This window comes from Prosopis cineraria, unplaced genomic scaffold, assembly GCF_029017545.1.
Source record: "Prosopis cineraria cultivar Desert tree isolate PC_DT_omini unplaced genomic scaffold, ASM2901754v1 PC357, whole genome shotgun sequence".
NCBI classification, from domain to species: Eukaryota; Viridiplantae; Streptophyta; class Magnoliopsida; order Fabales; family Fabaceae; genus Prosopis; species Prosopis cineraria.
In genome coordinates this window covers 1-24,390 of record NW_026555684.1, presented here as the reverse complement: position 1 = coordinate 24,390, position 24,390 = coordinate 1, and the positions used below count along the sequence as shown (strand labels likewise).

General features: G+C 32.9%; 1 protein-coding gene across 1 annotated transcript; it reads left to right on the top strand.

Annotated features, from left to right (window-relative positions):
- The first annotated feature begins 7,754 nt into the window (after positions 1-7,754).
- LOC129296573 (uncharacterized) lies at positions 7,755-24,322 on the top strand. Its single transcript, XM_054935153.1, is given in 15 exon segments — positions 7,755-7,895; positions 9,807-10,797; positions 17,802-17,917; positions 20,247-20,455; positions 20,750-20,869; positions 21,013-21,141; positions 21,254-21,379; positions 21,732-21,787; positions 21,903-22,002; positions 22,273-22,390; positions 22,484-22,513; positions 22,516-22,692; positions 22,886-23,210; positions 23,958-24,045; positions 24,205-24,322. Coding segments are annotated over 14 exon segments (2,466 nt in total). The 5' UTR covers positions 7,755-7,895; positions 9,807-9,964; the 3' UTR covers positions 24,244-24,322.
- The last annotated feature ends 68 nt before the right edge of the window (positions 24,323-24,390 follow it).

Sequence of the window (24,390 nt, the reverse complement as noted above, 5' to 3'; positions counted from 1 at the left end):
GCTTGAGGCAATCAACTAGACACTGAAGTCATTTGCCCGAATTATCCTCCTAAGGAATGCATGGATACTTACTTTTGCATTATTTATGTCATGAGAATGATAATTAGCTAGTTTTTTTTTTCTTACATGTTTTTTCAGGACCAATGCATTCCAAGAATGGATGTGGATGAATTAACATTAATCAATGATTAAATTTAATTACAGACTATAATTTGTAATATTACTTGATTATTTTGCATTTTGTTAGAATTGATTGAGTGCAACTCATAGACTAATTACAAAGTCAACAATCCTATTTAATATGTATAACTAAGAGTATTGCTATTATTTGGCCTTTAAAAATAAAAATACACATTCTTTTAGTAGTCTCATCCCACCTATTACTCTTGTTCATTCTTTCTCATCTTAGCCAAAGTTAGATCTCTCTTCACATATCTTATCCTAGCCATTAATCTATTCTATGTTAAGCTAAGTGAGTATATGAGTTTAATTTCTCTATTTGTTGCAATCTTATATTAATTGAGGCCGCAAAAAATGGACCAAGAAGTGGCCAACGCCTTTAGTGTTTCAATAGGATTGATGCTGTAGTAGAACATCTCACTTAGATACATAGGATTTCCTTGGCCCCTCTTTATTTAAATTTTGGGATCGTAACCATTTTCTTAATGAAGGCATGGTGTATTAATCCTTAATATTTGTTGGAAATTTTTAACATGAATATACCTCTTTTTAAAAATTATAAATTAACAAATTTTTATGAAGGGTTATGAATGTTGGGAGTTATAATATTAAAAGTCACCAAGATCATATATCTATTTATTTCTAAAGACACTTTTAGAAAGTCATAAGATCAAAAGTTAGACACTTTTAGCGTGGGATATGGGAATGCGCCAAGTTGTCATTGCCTCTAACTCTCTTAAGGCGGTGGAATTGGTTAAGGGAGGAGACATTAGTTCACATTAAGACAAGTTGCCAATTGAGGAAGTTCGTACATGTCTTCAAAGAGAGTGGAAGGTTCAGGCTTTGCATGCATATTACTTAGCCAATAAAGCTGCAAACTTCTTAGCTAAGCGAGCACTTTGGCATGGACCTAGGTTTCAACAATTTAATAATATTCATTAGAAGACTACTAGACTATTTAAGCTTTGGCAGCTTATAGGCTACTCTTTTATTTATAAAAAAAATTATTTCAAGAAACTCAACATGATAAAAGGAATGTTACTCTACATGAAAAGATATTGTAAATAACCAATGATTACTTAATATTAAAACTATACTAATTTATAAAACAATATAGGGTTAACTTTTAAATAAATAGTTTTATTGCTTGAAAAGCAATATTTCATGGCATTATTTTATTATTTATAAGTACTTCTCACCACTGCTTATTTTTTATGTATAAACATGCAAACTCATTGCCTTTATCTTTGAATGCATGAGAAATGAAAATGAAATCACATTATCACTTTATAAACACTATTGTTGTTGTCTTGACTTGAGTTTTGAAAGTGTAACCTATACTCAAAAATTCTCATTATATTTTGAAAGAAATCAATTTGCACCTAAAAAGTAGAATAGGTGTAGACAAATTAAGCCTAAAAAAAGTGTTGCACATATTATGCACAACTTTTTTTTTTCATCTCTTCTACATTTTAGAAAACCATTTAGATTTGCCAACAATATTTATGGGTACAACAAATTACTGTTTCTTGTGTTTAAACTATTGCAATCAATATGATTGACATTTTGGTTATTACATTGGTGTGGCAACTTCTTAATTATGTAGTGGTCAAATCTTACATTGTGAACTAGCTGATGCAAGCTAACCTTTTATTTGGATGAAGAAAAAAATAGGGAGGAAGGAAAATTAGGAGGGAAAACTCCTAAAAAAATAATAAAAAAGATTCTAATTTAGAATTTTCTCTCATCCTTATTTTCTTACTTTTCTCTCCATCCAAACTAAGTCTAAGAGATTGAGGTGTGAGGGTATAACGGGTGTGAGATATTTTACACACATGCCATCTCTAACCAACCATAATGCACAAATACAATGCATGAATTAAAAACTATACATATCCAATACATCAATTTTTTCAAAAAATATAGGATATGATACATATCAGATATGTACATATGTATTTATAAAAAATACATAAAAAATATTAAAAATATAATTTCAAATAAGAAAATATCCAAACTAGTATACTTATATAGTTCTTTATAGTAATACTAAATGAAACATAATTATTAATTATACTTTTATTTCATCTATACTTAATTGCCTACAGTGTAATCCCTACTAATAGTTCCCTATTTAGAATTTATATGCCAAAAGATTATATTCCTGTATTTTATAGTTAATAAAATATAATCTCTATCTTTTTATTATATCTAAAACTTATTTTCTAAGAAAAATTAATCTTGGACTTTAAAAAAATTACAAAAATATGTTAGGAATAAAAAGATTATTATTGCAATATTTAACAAAATTTAATTTCTTAAAATTAGCCTTAAAACACCAGCTTTAAATTATCATCTCAAAATTTAAAAATATAAAATACATATCAAAAATTAAATTTTTTTAAAATTTAAAAAGAATATTTAAAATTCTAAAGATACATATCAAATATGTATTGACAAGTATTAGTATGATATCAATACAAATACAAATATGTAAGGCAATTTGAAACATGAGTGATTCATGGCTAAGATATTTGTTATATTTATTAATCTTACTTCATGTATTCATTTTAGGTTGTTAGCTTGTATATTATTCTGTTGACGGAATGAAAAAAGAGACACAAGTCATTCTATCATATGTTGTCATCACTTGCGTTATCTTGTTCAAATTTGTTCAAACACACGCCTCCCTATAGCCATTACCATCCACGTGTAATTGCTAACTTCCTGATCCATATCCATATATGTTCTATACTATAAAACTCAATAGATTGCTCTAGTTCATGGTTACTCTTTCAATTCTCTTTATAAATTATTTTTACCAATCTCATCAATATCTATAGAAATAAAGTAAAAGAGAAATGTAAGAGTTTGATTAGTTTATAGCATGACGACAGGGCATTGATATTGATAGGCTAGTCTTTGGGAGGGACTCTTCCATTAGGCTTATGCTCGTTATATATTAATGCTTTCATTAAGAGCTGGTGTCACAAAAAGGCTATCCACGGAGGGTTCTAACTGACAGGAGATTGAGTGAAGTTTCGTAGAGTAAAGCCTCTAGGGATATCGGATCTTAACAGGGTAGCACTGTCATAAGTCCCACATTGGGGAGCCTTATAAGTAGTGTGAGGTTTCTAAGTTTAAAGGGCTCTCCCACTTAATAGGCTAGTCTTTTGGGATGGACTCTTCCATTAAACTTACGCTCATTACAGTATGTTAAACCAATTAAACACTAATACAACTCTATGCAGCCATCAAGCACCATCATGATTGTTGTCGATGTTGGAGGGAGAATCAAGAGCAAAAACAATGACATACACAACAATAAAAGCTAAAAAATTTGAAGAAGGTGAGGAAGGGTTTGAACAACAAAAAAAACCTAGCCATAATGAGAGAGAGTGATGAAGAAGGTGATGGAGAAGGCAACAAACATGGTTGAAGAAGAAGAAAGAGACAAAGTTGACATGAGAGATGAAGTTTGAGATTCTATGAGATGGGGTTCGACAAGCATTACAACATTTTTGTTATTTAGAAACACTTTAAAAATGTTGCTATAGACTTGAAAATTGCTATCTATTCAAGTGATTCCAACTTGAGTATTGCCTATTTCAAGATATAGGCTTGAAAACTGGTGCTTATATCCACATTATATAGCACCTTTAGAACTATTATTTAAAAAAACCATTGCTCAAAATTTAAAAAAAATGTTATAGTAAAGATATGAGATTGGCAATGAGATTGATGACAAACGCTTATGCCCAATGAGAAGTGTTGCTTTTTATTAATTAGAATGGTAAAGATAAGGCATAGATTAAACAACAAAGGTCATTTTTATGATGGTGAAGAAAGTAAATTGATCTTGTCATTGTTGATACAGTGGCTTGTTAAGAGTGATGGTTGTATTCTCCAAATAGGTGATTGTTGATATGGTAATTAACCCTCAATAACTTTGAAATAAGACAATGAAATTATGCTAAAGACCATTGTTGATCGTGAGGAGAAAGACGGCAAGACTAGGATCATAGGCAAATATGAATTTGAAAAACATTATAAGAATAATTTGGTAACAAAAAGGTGCATTCCCAGCACTTCATTTATGATAATAAGCCATTTTTAAAAAAATTTATGTTGTCCACCAAACTTGTAAAATGATGATACCTATTCCCATTCCCCTCATCACCACACCACCTATTATCTCTCCTACTCAACCTTGCCAAATTTATGAGTTGTCACTATGTGTTTGTACCTTTATGCTACCTTTTTATGATTTGTTGATTGAACTCTTCCCACAAAAGAAGTTTTAACGATTAGTTCTCCCCTCTCAAGGAGATCTAGTCCATTTATATATTCTTTTAATTTTTTTATAATTTATTTCTATCAAACTTATTAATATTAATATAAACAATAAGAAATAAAAGTGTGTATAATTTTAAATATGTTCATACATAATAAATTCAAAAATTAATATCATATTATTTTTTTCTCTCATGAAGAATAATTTTAAAAATATATTTTAAATATTATTTAAAAATTTATGTCATAATTTATAAATAAAACTAAATAAATTTTAAAAAATGTATCTTATAAATAACATGGAGGAATATTTAATATTGCAGTAAGTACTTACTTCTCAGCAGTGTTGGTGCTGGGAATAGAACAGTCATGTGACATCCACGTGGTTCCTTACATTCCGTTACAGAGGAGAGTTTATATTATATAATTAGTTTTGCAGGTTGCACACGAATCGGTGATCCAAACTATAGAGCAGTTGGCGTGGGCCCTCACCTGAAAAATAAAATAATAAAATCAGCAGGGTTTTCCAGCAAAAGTTTGTGAGACTAAAATGCCCTTCATTTTCACTTTAACATCATTCATGGCCTCTTTCCGTCATCACGCACGCGCGCGCACGCGTAGCGCAACCCATGGATCTCACTATTCTGTCTCTTCCTGTTCTTGTGCTTTTGCCCTTCGGCGTCTCTTTGGTTGCATTTTTAATCGGTTTTTATACTAAGCAATGTGTTAATAGTGAATACCCTGTTGTTCACTTTCAATGGTTTTTAATTAGTAAATTACAACTTATTGGTACATTCTTTTTGGTTAAGGCTGACCAAATGCCGGTGAAACAAGTAAATTTGGCTCGTGACTAATAAATTGCAATTGAAAAACATGTTATACTCTTATTATATATATATATATTATTAAAAAATATAAAATATTTTTAATTAAATTTTATCCTTCAATAAAATAATTATTTATTTTTAAATTAACTTTATCTTTTCATATGTATCTCTATTTAATAAAGTATTTCACCTCTGAAAAATATAACTTCATCTATTTAATAGGCGCACTGCTGAAAAGAAAGATAATAATTACACTTTAAAAAATTAAAAATATCTTTTATTTTTTAATATCTAACTTTTTAAAAAATGCTTTATATTTTTTTAATAAAGGAAATATGTTTTAATGTGTTCTGCTAAAATTAATTATGTGAATTTAATTCTATCATTTTCCATTTCTTGAAATATACTCCATCCAATTCAAATTGTAAAACATTTTTTTTCTATTAAGCTAGGTTGATACTCTCTCCGTTAAAAAATATAAAATATTTTTAATTGAATTTTTTCGTCCATTAAAGTAGTTATTTGTCTTTAAATTAATCATATTTTTTCACATTTATCCCTATTTATTAAGGTGTTTCATCCTAAAATAAATATAAAATAATTTATTCAATAGGAGCACAAAAAAAGACAATGATTAAATTTTAAAAGATTAAAAACATTTTATATTTTTAAATAGAGAGAGTACTTAATTACTTTTAATTTAAAATTATTTTTTTCAAATTTATCCTTGTATTATGATCAAGGTATAAGAAATATAATTTGGCTAAATGCTCATTGTCACTTTTTATAATAAAGGGGTTAAGGGCAAAAAGAGAAAGACATGTAATTTTTTTCATGGAAGTAATGAAATAATTACTTTTATTCGTATGTAAAATATAATTGACGAAAAAAAGTATCTTATAATTTTGATAAAAAAAAACTATTACTTTTAATCAATGAGATTTTTACAATGATCAAAAGTTTTTAAAGTTTAACTCATTACAAGTTAATTTTTATAATTTATTAAGTCATTAAATGACAAAGACTAACTTATTTCAAATAAAAAAAAATAGTCAATGATTACGCTTCAATAATTGCCCTGATCCTTCAAAAAAATAAATATCAATTATTATTTTAATTTAAAAATTATTATTTTTTTTAACAATAACTAAAACGAAACAAGTTATTATAACTTTTTTTATGCAAGTTTTTAATTCACTGAAGTCCAACTTTCTTCTAATATTATTAGGATGCTTGTTTGCTTAAAATCTCACATCCTCAATTATTATGGAAGAAAAGCAATCATTGTTTAAATTAAAGTAATCATTAATATTCATTATATTTAGATTTTAGTTAATTAAAATTTGCACAGAGAAGTTGTAGTTACTTGTTCTGTTATAATCATTGCTAAAAAAATAATTATTATTTAAACTAAAATAATTACTGATATTCACTTTTCTGGAGGACTAGGGCAGTTACTTTTTTATTTTAAATTTGAGATATTTTAGTCATTTTACTAAAAATTATTAATATAAAAAAGTCTCCAAAAACTTCAAAAAAATTACAATATTTAGTAAGATTTTATTATCATTTGCATATTTCAGGACAATTTTTTATCATTTTCGCTAGATTATTATAATATGTGCAAAAAGAAGAAAAAAGAATGGAAAACCGTAATTTACTCCCTTTTCCATATAAAATTGATTTCTTAGGAATTAACGTGGTCATCATAATAATAAATTACTCCCTCCATTTAAAAATATAATATATTTTTTGAGAAGTTGAATTTTAAAAATGTAAAGCATTTTTAATTTTTTAAGGTGTAATCATTGATTTTTTTTCAAAAGTATCCTTATTGATAATAATTTTATATTTATTATTGAGTATTTAATAGGGATAAATATGAAAAAAGATAAAGTTAATTTGAAAGTAAGTAACTATTTTATTAGATAGTAAAATTTAATTAAAATATTTTATATTTTTAAAAAGAAGGAGTACATGATATGTAAAATGATTTTTTTATTGACACTTAACTTTATCAAAATTTATATATATATATATATATATATTTTAATGTTTTTGTGATCTTCCTTATTTAGCCTAAATGACAATCCTTATCTTAGCTGGAAGCCAGTAGTTTCTTTTTCTATTTTAAAAAATTGTAGCCAAGAGCTTGAGAAGGAAGGTGGTGGGTATTGCGGAATGTGTAAAGCTAATCACTCACTATTCAGTTACGACTGTGCTGAGAAAGTCAATGAGAAATGGCAATCCCGAAATTTCGACAAAGGTGGAGGGCAACTAAGCAAAGATGCCCAATAATGCGGAAATACTCGCCTGAATCTTCCATCAAAATCCAGCTGCGCAAAACGTAGCTTCTACTCGTAGAGACTTTTTCATTTTCCTTTCCTCGTCTTTTGCTGTTTCAGAGCTTTCTGTGTATTCAAAACAAAAAGGAAAAGTGAAAAAAAAAAGCAGGAAAAGTTTTTAAAATAAAGGGAAAGTGGACGCCATTTCCTGTGACTTAGACCAGGAACCACTACGGTGTCAGAGAGAAAAAACGGAAGCTTCCTGCAAAGATTCAGTGGAATTTTCACTATCTCCATCTTTCTTTTAACGGTCAGTTCACTCCTTCTGCTTAGTGGAATTCTGACTGTACTAGCACAAGTATTGCATGTAAGTCGTCCGAGATTTTGTTTCGTGTTTTATTATCATGCTTGGAGCTATTTATGGCTGTTGATTTGGCTGAGGGAACATTTTTTTTTTTTGGATGATTCGATTGATCTATCTTATGCTGCGATCACATTCGAAGTCTACTCGTTGCTTCATTGATTGTTCGATATTCTTTTGAAGTTCTTTTTTTTTTTTTTCGCATTCTTTGTGAATGGATTCTAGATTGAGTTGCGCGGTCTATGAAGTGAAGTTTCATTTTGTCGCATCACATTAATTGGAAAGAGTGCGCAAGCATCTAATTATGTATAATTAATGGAAACGATGGGGGAAAAAAGAAAGCAATGTGAATGAAGAAAATTTGTCGGCACTGGTACAGTGTATGCATGGATGTGGACTTAAGTCCCTTGATAATATCTGCAAAAGCCCTTCCAATTGTTTCCGCTAATGCTCAAAGTTTTTATCAGCAAAGCATGATAATTGGGGCACTAATGAAAGCTACATTCAATCCAGCTTCCAAATAGTTACTCCCCTGCGTGCCTAATTTCATTAGAAACTTCCGTGAAATTGGCCTCCTTAGGAAGAATTTGTTATTTGAACTGTTGCCAGAGCTGGGTTCTAACTATGCTGTGGATAAGTGAGCATAATAAAAGAGAAGTGAGGCAACATGTCTATACATGTTAACAATGCCAAACAACATGTCTCTGATGCTGCTCAAATCTACTCTTAAATATTTTATCATCTAGAAATTGTTTAGTCAAAACATTTCTTTTTTAAGAAAAAATTCATATATCATGTATCAGAAATAAGGGATTATTATTATTTGTAGAGTACTATAATGTTAATGGCAATGCCGAGCATGGTCACAAGCAAAAATTTCACAAGAACTGTGCAATCTAAACTATGAAGTATGAAGTACTTCGTGGCACAAAGCCATGTTCTTAGGAAGATAATAACAATGAATTAAATCGCTTCTAGACAGGATAAGTTAATGTTGGTGTTAATGGTAATTGAAAGAAAAAATTTCATATAATGAATTCTTGCTTTATTGACCAGTATGGATCCTGTGTTCCAAGTTCTTGCAGACAAAATACCCACTAGAATGGGCTGTAATTAGAACCCTACAGCAACATGATGTCCAACGCAAGATTTCTATAGCACCAGCTTTTAGGTTGATGTACAAGTAGGGGCAGGATGCTTTGCCACTAGTTGGGGAAATGTACTGCAGTAGCCATATTTTGTGCTACTATTTTGCACGTTTCATATTTTACATAAGTTAGGCTAGCTTCTAAATGAAAAAAATATTTCTAATCCGTTTTCTTTTAATTAAAATTTTTTTCATTGGTGTCAAATTATCATGACTATCTGCATTGATTTGTATTATTAGACCTATGATGGCGTAGTTTAGGAGGAGGTGTAGAATAGGAATTTCTAACTCATGATAAAGAGTGCAATTGACTCAATCGTGCTTTTACAAGGTTGAATTTGGTGATGTCCCTAGTTTTTCTAATTGGTTATTTTATTTAGTCTCTATTATGGCTGCAAGTTTTTTTTATGCTGTATGCTTGTCAAGGTAGAGCTTGGTCAATGATAGAGCACAATGGCATTATGTAATCCATGTAGCCTACCCTATCTAGTGGGATAAGTCTTGTTTTTTTTTGTTGTATGCTTTTCAAGTTGAATCCTGAAAGCTATTTATGCAGTTTCCTTGGTGAGCATTTGTAAATCCTAGCTTTTACAACCTTCTACTTCACACTTTAGTTGTTCTAGTTGCAAGACACATTGCATAATCTTTTGTGTACAGGTTAACAGCTAATTTGTTCTCTCACGTTTCTCCTCTGATATTTCTTTTGGGTGCAGAATATGTACAAAATCAGCAGCCTTGGCTACTTATTAAATCTTGTGAAGGTGGACTTCATAAGCAAATCTTGCAGGATAGATGTTTGTGCAAACTCCTTAGCTGATTGAAACATTACGTGTTTTGGATATCTCCTGATACATACTTGCCATAGGTGGTGATGCACTCTATGGTAATGCATAGGTACCTTTGGTGCTGCATTATATTTGGATATCTTCATACATCTTTCATTTCAGGACAGCATAGGAATAGGAGCACTGGCTCAGAAGACCAGCTAGGTCAATCTGGGTCCCTTGTGAGTGATTTTTCTCAATTGCATCACTCTGTATCTGTTCAAATATCATCTCCATCATTTCCATTGAATGAGTCAGTATCTTGTGAGGACTTGGACGGTGTAGGATCGTTTAATACCACATGCTTGCTAAGTTCAACTTTTTATTTGGATTCTGATATTCACATATATGGAGTTGGAAACCTGGAGATTCTCCCTCATGCTTCAATATCATGTCCTATGGAAGGATGCACAATAATATTCAATATGTCCGGTAACATTAAACTTGGTCAATATGCATCTATTGTTGCTGGTTCTGTGGTTTTGTCAGCAGCCAATATGTCTATGGAATATGGTTCATCTATTAACACATCATCTTTGGGTGGGGCACCACCTTCCCAAACTAGCGGCACACCTTTTGGCTATGATGGAGCTGGTGGAGGGCATGGTGGACGTGGAGCATCCTGTTTAAAAGATAATACCACAAACTGGGGTGGTGATGTTTATGCTTGGTCTACTTTGTCTGAACCATGGTGTTATGGCAGTAAGGGTGGTGGAAAATCTGCTCAGAAAAAACTTGGAGGGAATGGTGGGGGACGTATTAAGGTTATAGTGAATGACACCTTGTTTGTAAATGGCTCTGTTACTGCAGAAGGTGGAGATGGTGGGTCTGATGGGGGAGGCGGGTCTGGTGGAAGTATCATAATACATGCCTTAAAGCTGTAAGTATCACTATATGTGTGTATTTGTGACTTCATGCTTATTGATTGCGAAGTGTCTCAATCTCTGAAGCATGTTTATTGTTATTAATCAATAACGTTTTACATTTTATTTCATTGAGGTTCTGTAATATTGATACTTGCTACATAATCATTAGTAGTGTTGTTGCATTTGAAAAGATATCGGAAGTCTAGATTATTAAATAACAAGCCATAAATCATGATGTTCAAATATCTTTTCTCATGGATTTTCTTCAGCATTTAGCCCATATGTCCACAGTCACCTTTGGGGTTACTTCCTTGCATATTTTCAACATGTTTCACTGGCTTGAGGGCTTTATTATCTTGGTTCACCTTATTTGTTTTAATAATATCTCAAGTCTTAACTCATACATATGTAATTGTATTTTTTGATCCTATACCATAGTTGTCTTTTTTTTTTTTTTCAAGCGGTTGAAAAGTTCCTGCTCACTTCATGATTTGCTAGAGCTACTAGGTACATAGAGTCATACATTCTTGTTGATAGGTCAATTCTAGTTTAGTTAATTGTATACTTGTGCATTGAAGTTGTTTTATTTTTAATGCAGTAGTTTGTGTTTTCGATTACAAATGTCCAAATTACTGCCTAAAGGATAAAATGTGTTGAGTCTAGAAGGCTTCCAATGAATAGGGAACCCTCCCAAAAGCTAGCTATCATGGTGGAAGAACCAATCTACTTTAGTACCTTGTAAAGCATCCCATATTTTTTTTAAGGAAAACAAAACTTTGAGTCGCTGTGCCAGAACACCAAAAAAAAAAGTGTAAAGATCTAGAATACTGAAAAAAAAAGCGTAGGAACTTATAGCAAAACTCGAGCAAAGCACAGGATCCAAAGTTATATTTCCCTTTTTTTTTAAATGAGATCTAGCCATTCATGCTATCTTGGTGCCTATCAGTTGGTCACCCTTTGAGAATTGATTTCTTGACAATTACACTTAGCTATAGGGCACTTGGTTTATTTGCTAGTTAGAACCCTCCATAAGTAGTGCCTTTTGAAGCCTCCAATCACTAGCTATGATGTGAATTGTTGGGAATCCAAGTTATTAAGATAGGAGAACCAGCCCATTTACGTATGTTGAGCACTTTCTACAACTTGGGTCTTATGCATCCTATGCTACCTTAATTTCTATCAAAGTCTTTTTTTTCCTTCAATTGTCGTTTGTTATAACAAAAAAATGTTTTTATATTGTTAGTACTATAGCATGAATATGGATATACGTTGAAATTCTGTAGATTACATCAATACTGGATCATGAGTTGATACATGGGGTGGAACTAAATGCATTTGAGGGGGGACAGAACCCCCCCCCCCAAAATTTTTTTGGGTAATATATGTATATAACGTTTATTTGCCCATATATTTTATAGTTTTGAACCCACTAAATTAATTGCAATTTTTTGGTCCACAATTTTATTGAATTTACGTACAAATTTGTATTTAACATTTTAACTTGAAAAAAATTTACACACTTTTATTTTTCCTTGGGTTGATATGCAATTTGGACCCTAAACCATAGGTTTTAGAGACGATTTGAACCTTTTACTTGTAATTAGTACATTTTAAACCCTGAACAATTAAAGTTGATGCATTCTTGCCCCTACTGTTAACTTGAAACTAACAACAGTTACTTTTTAAACATAGTGGGGCCCACAATGTTCTCTATCTGCATCTCTGGCTTTCTTCTTCCTCTCTCTCCCCTCTCTTTCTCTAAGAAGATCATGACTGAAGCAGAAGAAGACATTGAGCACATGAAGAGGATGCTTAAGGCATGGAGCCGCTCTGCATGTCGGTTACTTTAATGCAGATTGATGAAGTTGTCCTGTCATATCACTGAAATGAGGAGCAACAAGGGAAATCAATCCGTGAAATGGGTGTTGCTTGGAGAGCTGTTTGGGCCATAGTTTGATAAGAGGGACTGAGAGAGTGTTCAAAGTTAAAAATAATGTTCCTGAATTAAGCCGAGTTCCTTTGCTCTGCTGACGCTTGAGCTCAGCAGCACAGTCAAGTCATGGAATTGGGAGCCGAATTCTAGAGCTAGAGGTTTCTAGTAAGCCACATAGCTCGCCCACAAAACTGTGACTCTATGAAGGCGTTCCATGTTGACAGAAGATAAAAAGACAATCTGAGGCAGCAATTCATATGGTTCAACTGTCTCTAAAATCTTCAGGAAAAAAACCTCTAAATTCTAAAATTTCAATTGATTGGAAGTAAATGTTTATGGGAAAAATTATAATAAGTTGGTATTCACAAATAAAATAAGTTTAATTTGTTTATATATTTTTAGATATAAATTTTTTTTTGGGGAAGTATAAACTTTAATAGGTCATTTTTATATATAAATTCAATACTCTTGTTTGATTTATAAATATTTACACCAATGAATATAATGATCACCTAATCACCCTCGATACAGCCAGGTTTTTGTGGTTTGGTTGCATGTAGATGGATATGGTGGCATTCTAGTGTTTTTATCTTGCGTTTTCTTGAAAACATATACTAAAATCATGCACTCCCAGTAGCTTCATCAAGCACGAGATGGCGTCTTCTTTTGCTTCAGTCATGATCTTCTCAGAGTAGGAGGGGGGAGGGAGGAGAGAGCCAAAGACATAGGTAGAGAATGTTGTGGGCCCCACTATGTTTAAAAAGTGACCACTGTTAGTTTCAAATTAATGGTAGGGACGAGGATGCATTGACTTTAATTGTTCGGGATTCAAAATATACTAATAACAAGTTTAGAGTTCAAATCGCTCCTAAACCTATAGTTTAAGTCCAAATTGCATATTAATCTTTTTTTTCTTTATCCTCTTTTTTCTCATTCATATTTCTCCGTAACTTTTTTCTCTTTTTCATTACCTTAAAATTTTAGTTAAAGTTTACTACTTCAATCCTTAATATAAGATAAAGTTAGTAAACTTCATGTTTATTTTGAAATATTACCATTATAAATTGTTAATTAGAAATTCAAATGACAATAAATAAACAAGGGGTAAAATTGAAAAAAAAAGCATTAATTATTTTAACTTTGTCTTATATTTAGGACCAAAAAATGCTTTCAAATGTTGTCTTATATTAAGGAATGGAGGGAGTACGTAATAGTGTTTCTTTTCTTTTGCTGCCCCATTGTTTAATAATTTTTTCTGATTTTCAATGTATATTTGATATGGGCATACCTATGATGTTTTTTTTTTTGGGGTATTTTTTTTAATAATCTAGTAATATATGTATTTAAAATGTCAATATATTATTTTCAGTTAGGCCTTTCAAACAATTCTATTTGAAAGCACTATAATTTTTATAATTTTTTTAAACCATACAACAACAACAACAACAAGCCTTTATCCCACTAGGTGGGGTCGGCTACATGGATTGCAAGACGCCATTGTGCTCTATCATTTATTAAGCTTTTAGAAATATTATTAATTAAGAGATCACGTTCAACAACTTCCAAGAGTGTTCTCTTAGGCCTTCCTCTACCTCTCTTAATCGGACTCAAAGTTATATGTTCCACTCTTCTCACTGGTGCCTCCCTTGGTCTTCTTTGTACATGCCCAAACCATCTCAACCGATTTTCTACCATTTTTTCCTCAATAGGTGCCACCCTCACTTTTTCACGTATGTGCTCATTTCGAATTTTATCTTTACGTGTATGTCCGCACATCCATCGTAACATTCTCATCTCTGCTACTCCAACTTTATGCTCTTGCTGTCCCGTTAGAGCCCAGCATTCACTACTATATAACATTGCCGGTCTGATAGCAGTACGATAAAACTTTCCTTTAAGTTTATTAGGCACCTTACGGTCACAAATAACTCCTTTAGCTTTTCTCCAATTAAACCACCCAGCTTGAATTCTATGTGAAATATCTCCACTGATTTCGCCATCATTTTGAATAATGGCTCCCAAATATCTAAACTTTTCCACTTGAGGTATAATTTGATCTCCCAATTTCACTTCCAAATTATTTTCGAATAGTCCTTTACCAAATTTACAATATAAATATTCCGTCTTACTTCTACTCAGACGAAAACCTTTCGACTCCAATGTCCTCCTCCATAACTCAAGTTTGCAATTAACCTCTTCTCTTGTCTCTGCTATAAGAACTATATCATCCGCGAAGAGCATACATTTCGGGATTTCCTCTTGAATATGTTCCGTCAAAACATTTAAAATCAAGTTGAACAAATAAGGACTCAGAGATGATCCCTAATGTAGTCCAATCTTTATAGGAAAATCCTTTGTTTGACCACTAGGCGTTCTTATACTAGTTTTTACCCCCTCATACATATCTTGTATGGCTTTAATATAAGCAATCCGTACTCCCTTTTTTCCAACGCTTTCCAAAGCACTTCTCTTGGTATACGGTCATAAGCTTTTTCCAAATCAATAAAAACCATGTGTAGATCTTTATCTTTACAACGATACTTTTCCATTAATCCCCTTAGTAGATAAATTGCCTCTGTAGTTGATCTACCTGGCATAAAACCAAATTGATTCTCAGAAATACTTGTCTCCAATCTCAACCTGTGCTCAATTACTTTCTCCCACAATTTCATTGTGTGGCTCATGAGTTTAATCCCTCTATAGTTAGTACAATTCTGAATATCTCCTTTATTTTTATAAATAGGAATTAATGTACTTCTCCGCCACTCATCAGGCATTTTCTTGGACCGTAAAATCACATTAAATAGCTTAGTTAACCATCTCACCCCTTCTTCACCTAAACATTTCCACGCTTCGATAGATATACAATCAGGTCCGTTAGCTCTACCATTTGCCATTTTCTTAAGAGCTTCCTTTACCTCCTTATCACGTATTTTTCGATAGAATGACAAATTTTGTTCTCCTTCACCAGTTACTAAATCCTCCAAGTTACTAGATGAATCCTCTCCATCATTGAAAAGTTTACAAAAATAAGTCTCCCATCTATTTTTAATTTCATCATCTGTAACTAAAATTCTTCCCTCTTCATCCTTAATACACCTTACCTGTTCTAGATCTCTTGATTTTCTTTCTCTACTCTTGGCAATCTTATAAATATTTTGCTCTCCTTCCTTCGTCTCAAGGTTCTTATAAAATTCTTCAAAAGCTTTGGAACGAGCTTCACCCACAGCTCTCTTAGTTTCCTTCTTAACCATACGGTACCTCTCCCAATTTTCCTCATTGTTACACAAATGTATGGCTTTAAAACAGTTCTTCTTATACTTGATTTTGTCCTGTACACTATTATTCCACCACCAAGACTCCTTATCTCTCGGACCAGAACCTTTCGATTCTCCCAAAACTACTTTTGCAACCTCCCGTATCTTTTTAGCCATATCCTCCCATATGATGTTAGCACTTCCCTGAGAATCCCAAATTCCTTTATCCAAAAGATTTCGCTTGAAAATATCTTGCTTCTCACCTTTTAATTGCCACCACCTAATCTTTGGTGTTACTACTTGTCGACGTTTTTGGATTTTACTCATAATACACACATCAAGGACTAGGACCCTATGTTGTGTCGTTACAGCATCTCCAGGGATCACCTTACAATTTTTACAAAGTTTTCTATCTGTGTTCAATTTTTTTAAACCATGTTTGAATAAAATAGTATTTGTAGCTTTATATATATATATATATATATATGTCTCTATTATGATTAGATAAGCTTGCTTTCCTCCAAGATGTTATTCTTAGCATTTCATTAAAATATTATGATTTGTTTGCGACAATTCATAATATATTTTTTCAATGTATCGTTGTTATGAATTGCATGAGTTGTTACAGAATGATATCCTCAAATGAGCATTTAGGTAATGAAACTATTGATATTGGAACACTACTCAATTTAAATTTAAGAAGGAAAAATCATGATATTATTAGTGGGTTAATTACATGTCTTAATTCAAAAGTTCAAATGAAAATAGGTTATTTTAATGATATATATAAAATTATAAATTGTTTTTAAATGATAATTTCTTATAAAATATTTTGCTCCCACTGATCATGGTTCCTAGCTCCACCACTGAATTTGAGATAAGAAATCGGACTGTTTTTTTTTTTTTTTTTTTGGGGGGGGGGAATCCTGTGATAATTGGTGGTAAGGAGGCCAGTATTACTCTTGAGATCTATCAGAGATTTTGTACAAGTAAATTTACCACCTAAACTTTTCAAGGACAAGGGTGAAAAAGGACAATTGCAAAACCACCAATAATACTTCTGTGATATCTTAAATGAAAGTTGGCATACCAAAAGGACTTTTGGGAGATACCAGAAGTTGTATTCAAACACTCCCTTAACCTCAAAATCCCCTCTCGAGTGAAGATTAAGGAGGTAATATATTTATTTTTCTACAATTATGATAACATGATATGTGAAATTCTAAATTTAAATGGTCATGTGAGGTAATTAATATTACTATTAAAAATAACTGAAGTGATGCTTTATGTCCATTTAAAATGCATACTTAAAATTCCAGTTTAGCTCGCTCTGTGTGCAGTTTAATGTCCCAAACTATTGAAGCTAAAAACCTCTTTTGTAATATGTAATCCTATTGAAACGTAGTTCTTGGTGGCTTTCCACCTAATGTCTCTTTTCTGTAATTTTCTCGGCCTCATGGCCTAGTTGTAATTGTTTTTTCTGTCATGATAATTATTCCCTTGTTTGCAAAAAAAAAAAAATGCTTGCTTAATATTTGTCTGATCGTGCAAAACTAAAGCACTTTTCATTTATTGAGGTTTTGATTTTCTCTCTTGCATGCTAGCATGTAGCTTGTCTTTTTTGTTTTTTTTTTTAAACAAATAAATTTCTTTCAAGCTCTCTTCTAGTCTCTCCCCCATCAATAAGGAACAGCAATATCTGACCCATCTTTTTGTTCTGATTTCTGAATCACTGAGAAGCTTCTCTTGCCCAATAGTTTTATTTACTAGAAGAGCTAATATTGCACTTCTAACTTTTCTTGGACTTTACATTTTTGGACAAGTGTAGGAAGGGATATGGTATTATCAGTGCTGCTGGTGGGAAGGGATGGGGTGGCGGTGGTGGAGGAAGAATATCACTTGATTGTTACAGCATACAAGAAGATTTAAAAGTTTCTGTCCATGGTTTGTATCAATACACTTCTGTACCTGGTAGTTGAACCTATGGTTGTTCATGGTAGATATTTAATATTTAATTCGTTTGAGAGAATTAAAAGAATGTTAAGCATGATTTATGTGAAAAAGAACCAACAATTTGGACAATCTCATTTGAAGGTATATAGAAATCACTATATGTTGGCTGCAAAATTTATATGAGCGAAATTAAGGATACTACTCTTTATTTAAAAAGAATGAAAATGATGTAATCCTAAATTGATTTTCATGTATCCGTTTGACCTACGTTTGAATGACATTTTTTCAGGAGTTAGTCTGATCTAGGATGAGGATTAAAAGGGAGAGGGAGAAGGAGAAGGGAGACAAGTAGAGAGAAAAAGGGAGAAAGGGAAGAAGAATGAGGGAGAAACAGACAATACTAACTCTGACTATTCAAATCGTCAAGTCTGGCATAAAGGTTATAATATAGGGCTATTTGTAGAGTCCTAAACACAACAACTTAAAGTAAAAGAAATCACTGAAGGCATAAAATAAATCTAAGGTCTCCTACACATAAAATAGATCTTTTCAAATTTCCCATCAAAACCCCACAATAATATTTCTACGGAGTTTGAAACTTAGTTCATAAGGTCTTAATTTTCACTGGATTGGAAGATAATTTTCAAGAAATTGTTGACACGTAACCACATCTCCTTCATGTGTACATCCGTAGACTGAAATCTGAGAGGAAGCAGAGGAAAACAGTGACCTCAAATTAAGCTATAATGATGGCCCTTCGATCTCTTGCTAGCATCATTGTTTTAGACTCTGAGGTCTTGTCCCAAATCGTTCTTCATCTTCTTTGTTATCAAATGAAGCAGCATGGAGAAACATGGACGGATAGCAGAGTTTATAAAGCAAGGAATGGATTAGAGAATGTGATCAGAATAGCCGCTTAGAGAAATAAATAAGGCTGTTTGACTTGACTCAATCATTTGGGTATTTGTGTTTTTAATCTGAAACGAAATGATGGATCCATTTTCCATTTAAAAAAGAGAAGGATGCTTAGCTCCACCTCAGAGGCAAGCAGATCAACACTCCCCTTTTTATTTATATATATGCTCAGAAATGTTTGGTGGCAGTGATAGTATGCTTTTAGTTGTTTTAGTTTTAGATTGACTTTTCTTAAAAAAACACGCATTGGGTTCATGACATCTTACTGCATCATATTTATTATTTTCATTTCATAGCACCTATATTGCTCCCGTTTTCATATTGCTTTTAGCAAAACGAGACTTGTGTATAATTGTTATGTACTTGTAATATTGAAAAGTTATTTACTGTTAGTAAATTATAGTTAGTTAAGGGAAATAACCGTTGCGTAGTTACAAGGATTAGGAGGAGTAGCTTGAAGTTTGCACATTTGCCCTTCAAGCCAAAAAAACATAGTTAGTGATTCATAATCTCAGAAAACATTGTTAATACTTTTGAGCCACTTAAGCCCTAGTACTAAATCATAAGCATGCAGTTCAAGAATTCTAAAATCAAAAGTAAATTCTAAGCGCTGCTTTCTCCATTTTAAGCCCTTCCAAATGCCATGAACTTTAAGCTTTCTTCCCCCAGCCACTTCTACCCAAGATTCGCTTGTTCCATCAGGCTGCCATCCAAGCTTCTTGGGCACATCATAATCCAAGAAATCACAGGTGCTGCCATTATGAATAAGCATCTAGAGTTGTCTCTTGCCACAGTGCCCTGTGAGTCTCATTGAAGAAGCACCATCCACCCCATCCCATCAATAGTGTGAAGAGAGATGAAAAGCTTATCATCTTCTTCCTCTGTCTCAATGGCTTCCTCAGTCTCATTGTGATCAAGTATGGTGCTCATTATTTCCATTCAGCATCAACAGTGACCGATGACAGTGCACAGTGACAGAGAACAATGAACAGTAGCTTCTAGGAGTTTAATGCTCTCTTTTCAATATTTCAGCATAAGTTCCCTCAAATTACTGTACATGACCTTCGAGGGCAAAGGTCTTTTGGGAAGGGGGTATTGTTATATAATTGTAATATCGAAAAGTTAGTTATTGTTAGTTAATTAGAGTTAGTTAAGGGACATAACTCTTGGGCAGTTGCAAGGATTAGGAGCCTATAAATACTCGAGATACCTTTGTAATCCTTATGCTTTTGGCTATTCCGGCAGATTGATCATATTACCCAGAGTCTCTTGTCTCTCTTTCTCTCCTCTGTTCTATTCTTCTCTCTTTCCTTCTTATCTCTCTGTTCCTTCTCTCTTTAGTCTCTTTCTCTCTCCTTTCTGTATTATTCTTCTGTATCAATAATATATGCATTTATTGTGACAGGAGGTTTGAGTATTGGCTGTCCTGGAAATTCTGGAGCTGCTGGAACATATTTCAATGCAAATTTACTAAGTCTGAGAGTCAGCAATGATAATCTCACAACAGAAACTGATACTCCATTGCTTGACTTCTCAACCCGCCCGCTCTGGTCAAATGTTTATGTGGAGAATCATGCAAAAGTTTTGGTTCCTCTTGTTTGGTCCAGAGTTCAGGTAAGAAAGTTATATACACAAGACATATGTATCAACATAGATATTAATGTATCTTGGATTTTTATTTTCCTGCATATGTCAGGAAAATTTTGGCATCATTTTTTCCTTAGCAACGTTAGATTTTAATAAATTCAGTTTTTATTTCAGTTGGCTCTGTTAATATTTCTCTAGCATAATATATTTTTGTAAATTATAATATTAGTTTATTCTTTGGAAATTTTTGTCTAATTTCTATTTGCTTATCTAACCCTTGTAGCCTTAATTCTTGATAACTGAAACACATTGATTATGAAGGTAAGAGGCCAAATTAGTGTATATCGTGGAGGAAGCATAATCTTTGGGTTGTCCGATTATCCAATTTCTGAATTTGAGCTCGTTGCAGAAGAGCTTTTAATGAGTGATTCCATCATAAAGGTAATAGATTGTGATTGAAAGTGCTTTTGCTCAAGTGGATATCCTTTTTTAATCTATGTGAACGCCAATTGTTTAGGATTTTTATGTCTCTAAGCTAAGATTTTTGTAACATGATTTAACAATTTTACCTTTAATACCTGAAGGTTTTTGGTGCCTTTAGAGTTGCTATTAAAATGTTACTCATGTGGAACTCCAAAATCCAAATTGATGGTGGTGAAGATAGGGTTGTTACTGCTTCAGTCCTTGAAGTCAGGAATCTGGTTGTTTTAAGGGTATCATGGTCTTCATCTAAAAACTATTTAGCATACTTGTCCTTGGGATCATATTTGGTGCTTGGTGGTTTGAAATAATCTTTCTGATTGTGATTTTCCCCCCAACTTGCAGCAAAACTCTACCATAAGTTCAAATGCAAACTTAGGTTTATATGGTCAAGGTCTACTGAGGTTGACCGGTCATGGGGATGCAATCAAAGGCCAGCGACTTTCCTTGTCTCTATTTTATAATATAACTGTAAGCAATTCCTTAGACACTGGTTCTCATTGTTTTAGTTGTAAATTTTGGGGTTCTTCTAAGAAATACTGCTATTGATGTCGAGATGGGATGCTACAATGTCATAGAGATCACAAAACCCCAAGAGTCCAGGGGCAATTTCAAGTGTTTAGTTATGGTTGATAGGAGTGTTCAGTGTGTAACAAATATGGACAATGCTCTTTTCTGTAACAGAATTCATCTCTTTTATTTTCACTTGTAGTTTATCTTTCTTGATGAGAAAAATAGTGTATCCTTCTCTTTCATTTCTTCTCTCTTTTTCGTTACGATTAAATTTCATTTTATTTAAAAAATATCCCTTCTTCCATGACAGGTTGGCCCAGGTTCTTTACTTCAGGCTCCTTTGGATGACAATGAAAGTAGAGGCTTGTAAGCACGGATACTTTCTAGTCACATTATTTGATTTATGGGACTGAATTCCATACAGCTTGTGAACTCCTTATCAGTTACAAACTTATCTATTTTGAATTTTTTTTTCTTTTAGGGTCACAAAAAGTCTTTGTGAGACACAAAGTTGTCCTGTAGATTTGATTACTCCACCTGACGATTGCCATGTCAATTATACACTCTCTTTCTCACTTCAAGTAAGATTCATGACGTAATTATGGGTGTATGCTTAAGCATCTTCAAATTGCAATTTTTACTTCCTGTCACTTTTTCTTGGATTCTCTCTCCTTTTCCCCCCTCTTTGACCTTTCAATGTCTTGCTTGAAGCATATGACACTATTTCTTTTTGACCACATCAGCCATTGCTGATTATTCAAGTTAAATGACTCTTTTATGTTGCCAATTGTAATATCCTGCTAGGATAGAAATTTGAGATGGTATTTTTTTTTTAATTAACTTTTTTCCAGATATGTCGTGTTGAGGATATTCTTGTAAATGGCATTATGAAGGGAAGTGTAATTCACATCCACAGGGCAAGGACTGTCATTGTTGATGCTGATGGCATGATTACAGCCTCTGGGTTAGGTAAGTTCTATAATTTTGCTGGTCCTTTCTACCTTTGTCTGGTTGATGGTATAGATTTGTGATTCTGATCCGACAGTGTGTGACCTTTTTCAGGTTGCACTGGAGGTATTGGAAAGGGAAACTTTTGAATGGAGCTGGTGGTGGAGCTGGTTATGGTGGAAGAGGAGGGTCTGGATATTTCAATGGGGGAGAGAGTAGTGGTGGTAGTGTATATGGCAATGCCAGTCTTCCATGTGAGCTGGGCAGCGGAACCAAAGGCCCTGATGAATCATATGGCCAAGTGATTGGAGGGGGAATGATTGGTAATTTTTTTTGAAATGCCTTTAGTTTTATTTGTTTCAAGTATAGAATTTGTCTTGACTTTGCTTGGGGCTGCAAATATTTGCATTTCTGACAAATACAGATATTACAATAACCCATCCTCTGCTTTCTTTTCATACTTCTAGTCTTTGTGCAAAGTATCTGATTTTGAAAATTATGTTTTGTTGTTGCTAGTGATGGGATCCATTCAGTGGCCACTTTTGAGGGTTGACCTTTATGGATCTATGAGGGCTGACGGTCAAAGCTTTAGCAAAGTAATGCGAAATAGTGATGGTTCTTTGGTTGGTGGTCTTGGAGGGGGTTCTGGCGGGACAGTACTTATTTTCCTTCAAGAACTCAGGCTGTTGGACAATTCATCCCTAACTGTTGTTGGTGGCAATGGTGGCCTTCTTGGTGGCGGTGGTGGTGGGGGAGGGAGAATTCATTTCCACTGGTCAAAGATTGGTGCTGGTGAAGAGTATGTTCCTGTTGCCAGTATACATGGCCTAATGAACAGCAGGTGTATATTATCACATCTTAAATAATGGCTTCAAAACATAAAATAGATATTAATTCTTCTTCTTGGGTTAACATTTGTATCTTCATGATAATCTTTTAATGAAAAGTTGAGAATTTCAAGAGCTATTTAGAGAAAGTGTTTGTTTACCATGCTTGTGGAGCTTTTCAGATATTATGTAGTTCTTGCTGCCGTGGACACTTTAAATTTGGACTTTAAACTAATCTACTTTGAAGGGACTCCTGCTTCAGTAGAATTGCACACTGTATCTCTTACACAGGAAGAGAAAGAAAAGTGAACCACCTGAATGCAAAGATTCCATTGCAAATTGGCAACGTTCTTAGTGAAACATTGAACAAATTGAGATGATAGGATTTTTCTTGTAGTACTATTAGCTGGGGTAATATCTATTCAGTGCACTAAGAATGAATTGGCATAAAGGTCAATGGCGTTATTTTTGGTTTTCAGTTAGATTGCTCAAAGGACTGGCGAAAATGAGTGTCATCTTTACTAATTTTTGCTTTTGTTGATAAAAGTCATATACTTCTTCAGACAAACATCTAAAAAAATGTGGTTTTGGCTCAAAAGCTACCTTGGTTTGTCACATCCCCTGCCCTTCTTTTTATTTTTTTCCTTTTGAGGTGTTAAACTCATTAGTTTAAGTAATTTGAATCGCCATATTTTAAATAATTCAATAACAGAGTGGGCTAAGTAATCCAAAAATTATATTTTCTTTGTGATTTTTGACAGTGGAGGTGCTGGGAATAATGGTGGCCATCATGGAATGGGGGGTACCATTACAGGGAAAGAATGCCCCAAGGGCCTCTATGGCATTTTTGTAAGGTTTGTTCCGTTTGATTCTATGTTCCTTTTCTTCTTACATTGTATCCTTATGCATAGAACTTGGACGGCATTCAAGCTGTCTCAGATCTCTAATATATTTTCTCACATGCATTAAAACTTTATGTCCTGAAATTAATCAAACAGAGCAATTGAGTTTTCAGGAATGCCCAATTGGTACTTACAAAGATGTTGATGGCTCTGATATGAATCTTTGCATTCCTTGTCCTATTGATCTTCTTCCCAATCGTGCAAATTTCATATATATACGAGGTATCTTTGATGTTGCAACTTGTTTAATATGCATAATGTTTTGCTCTCTCTTTAATAATAATAATTGCAA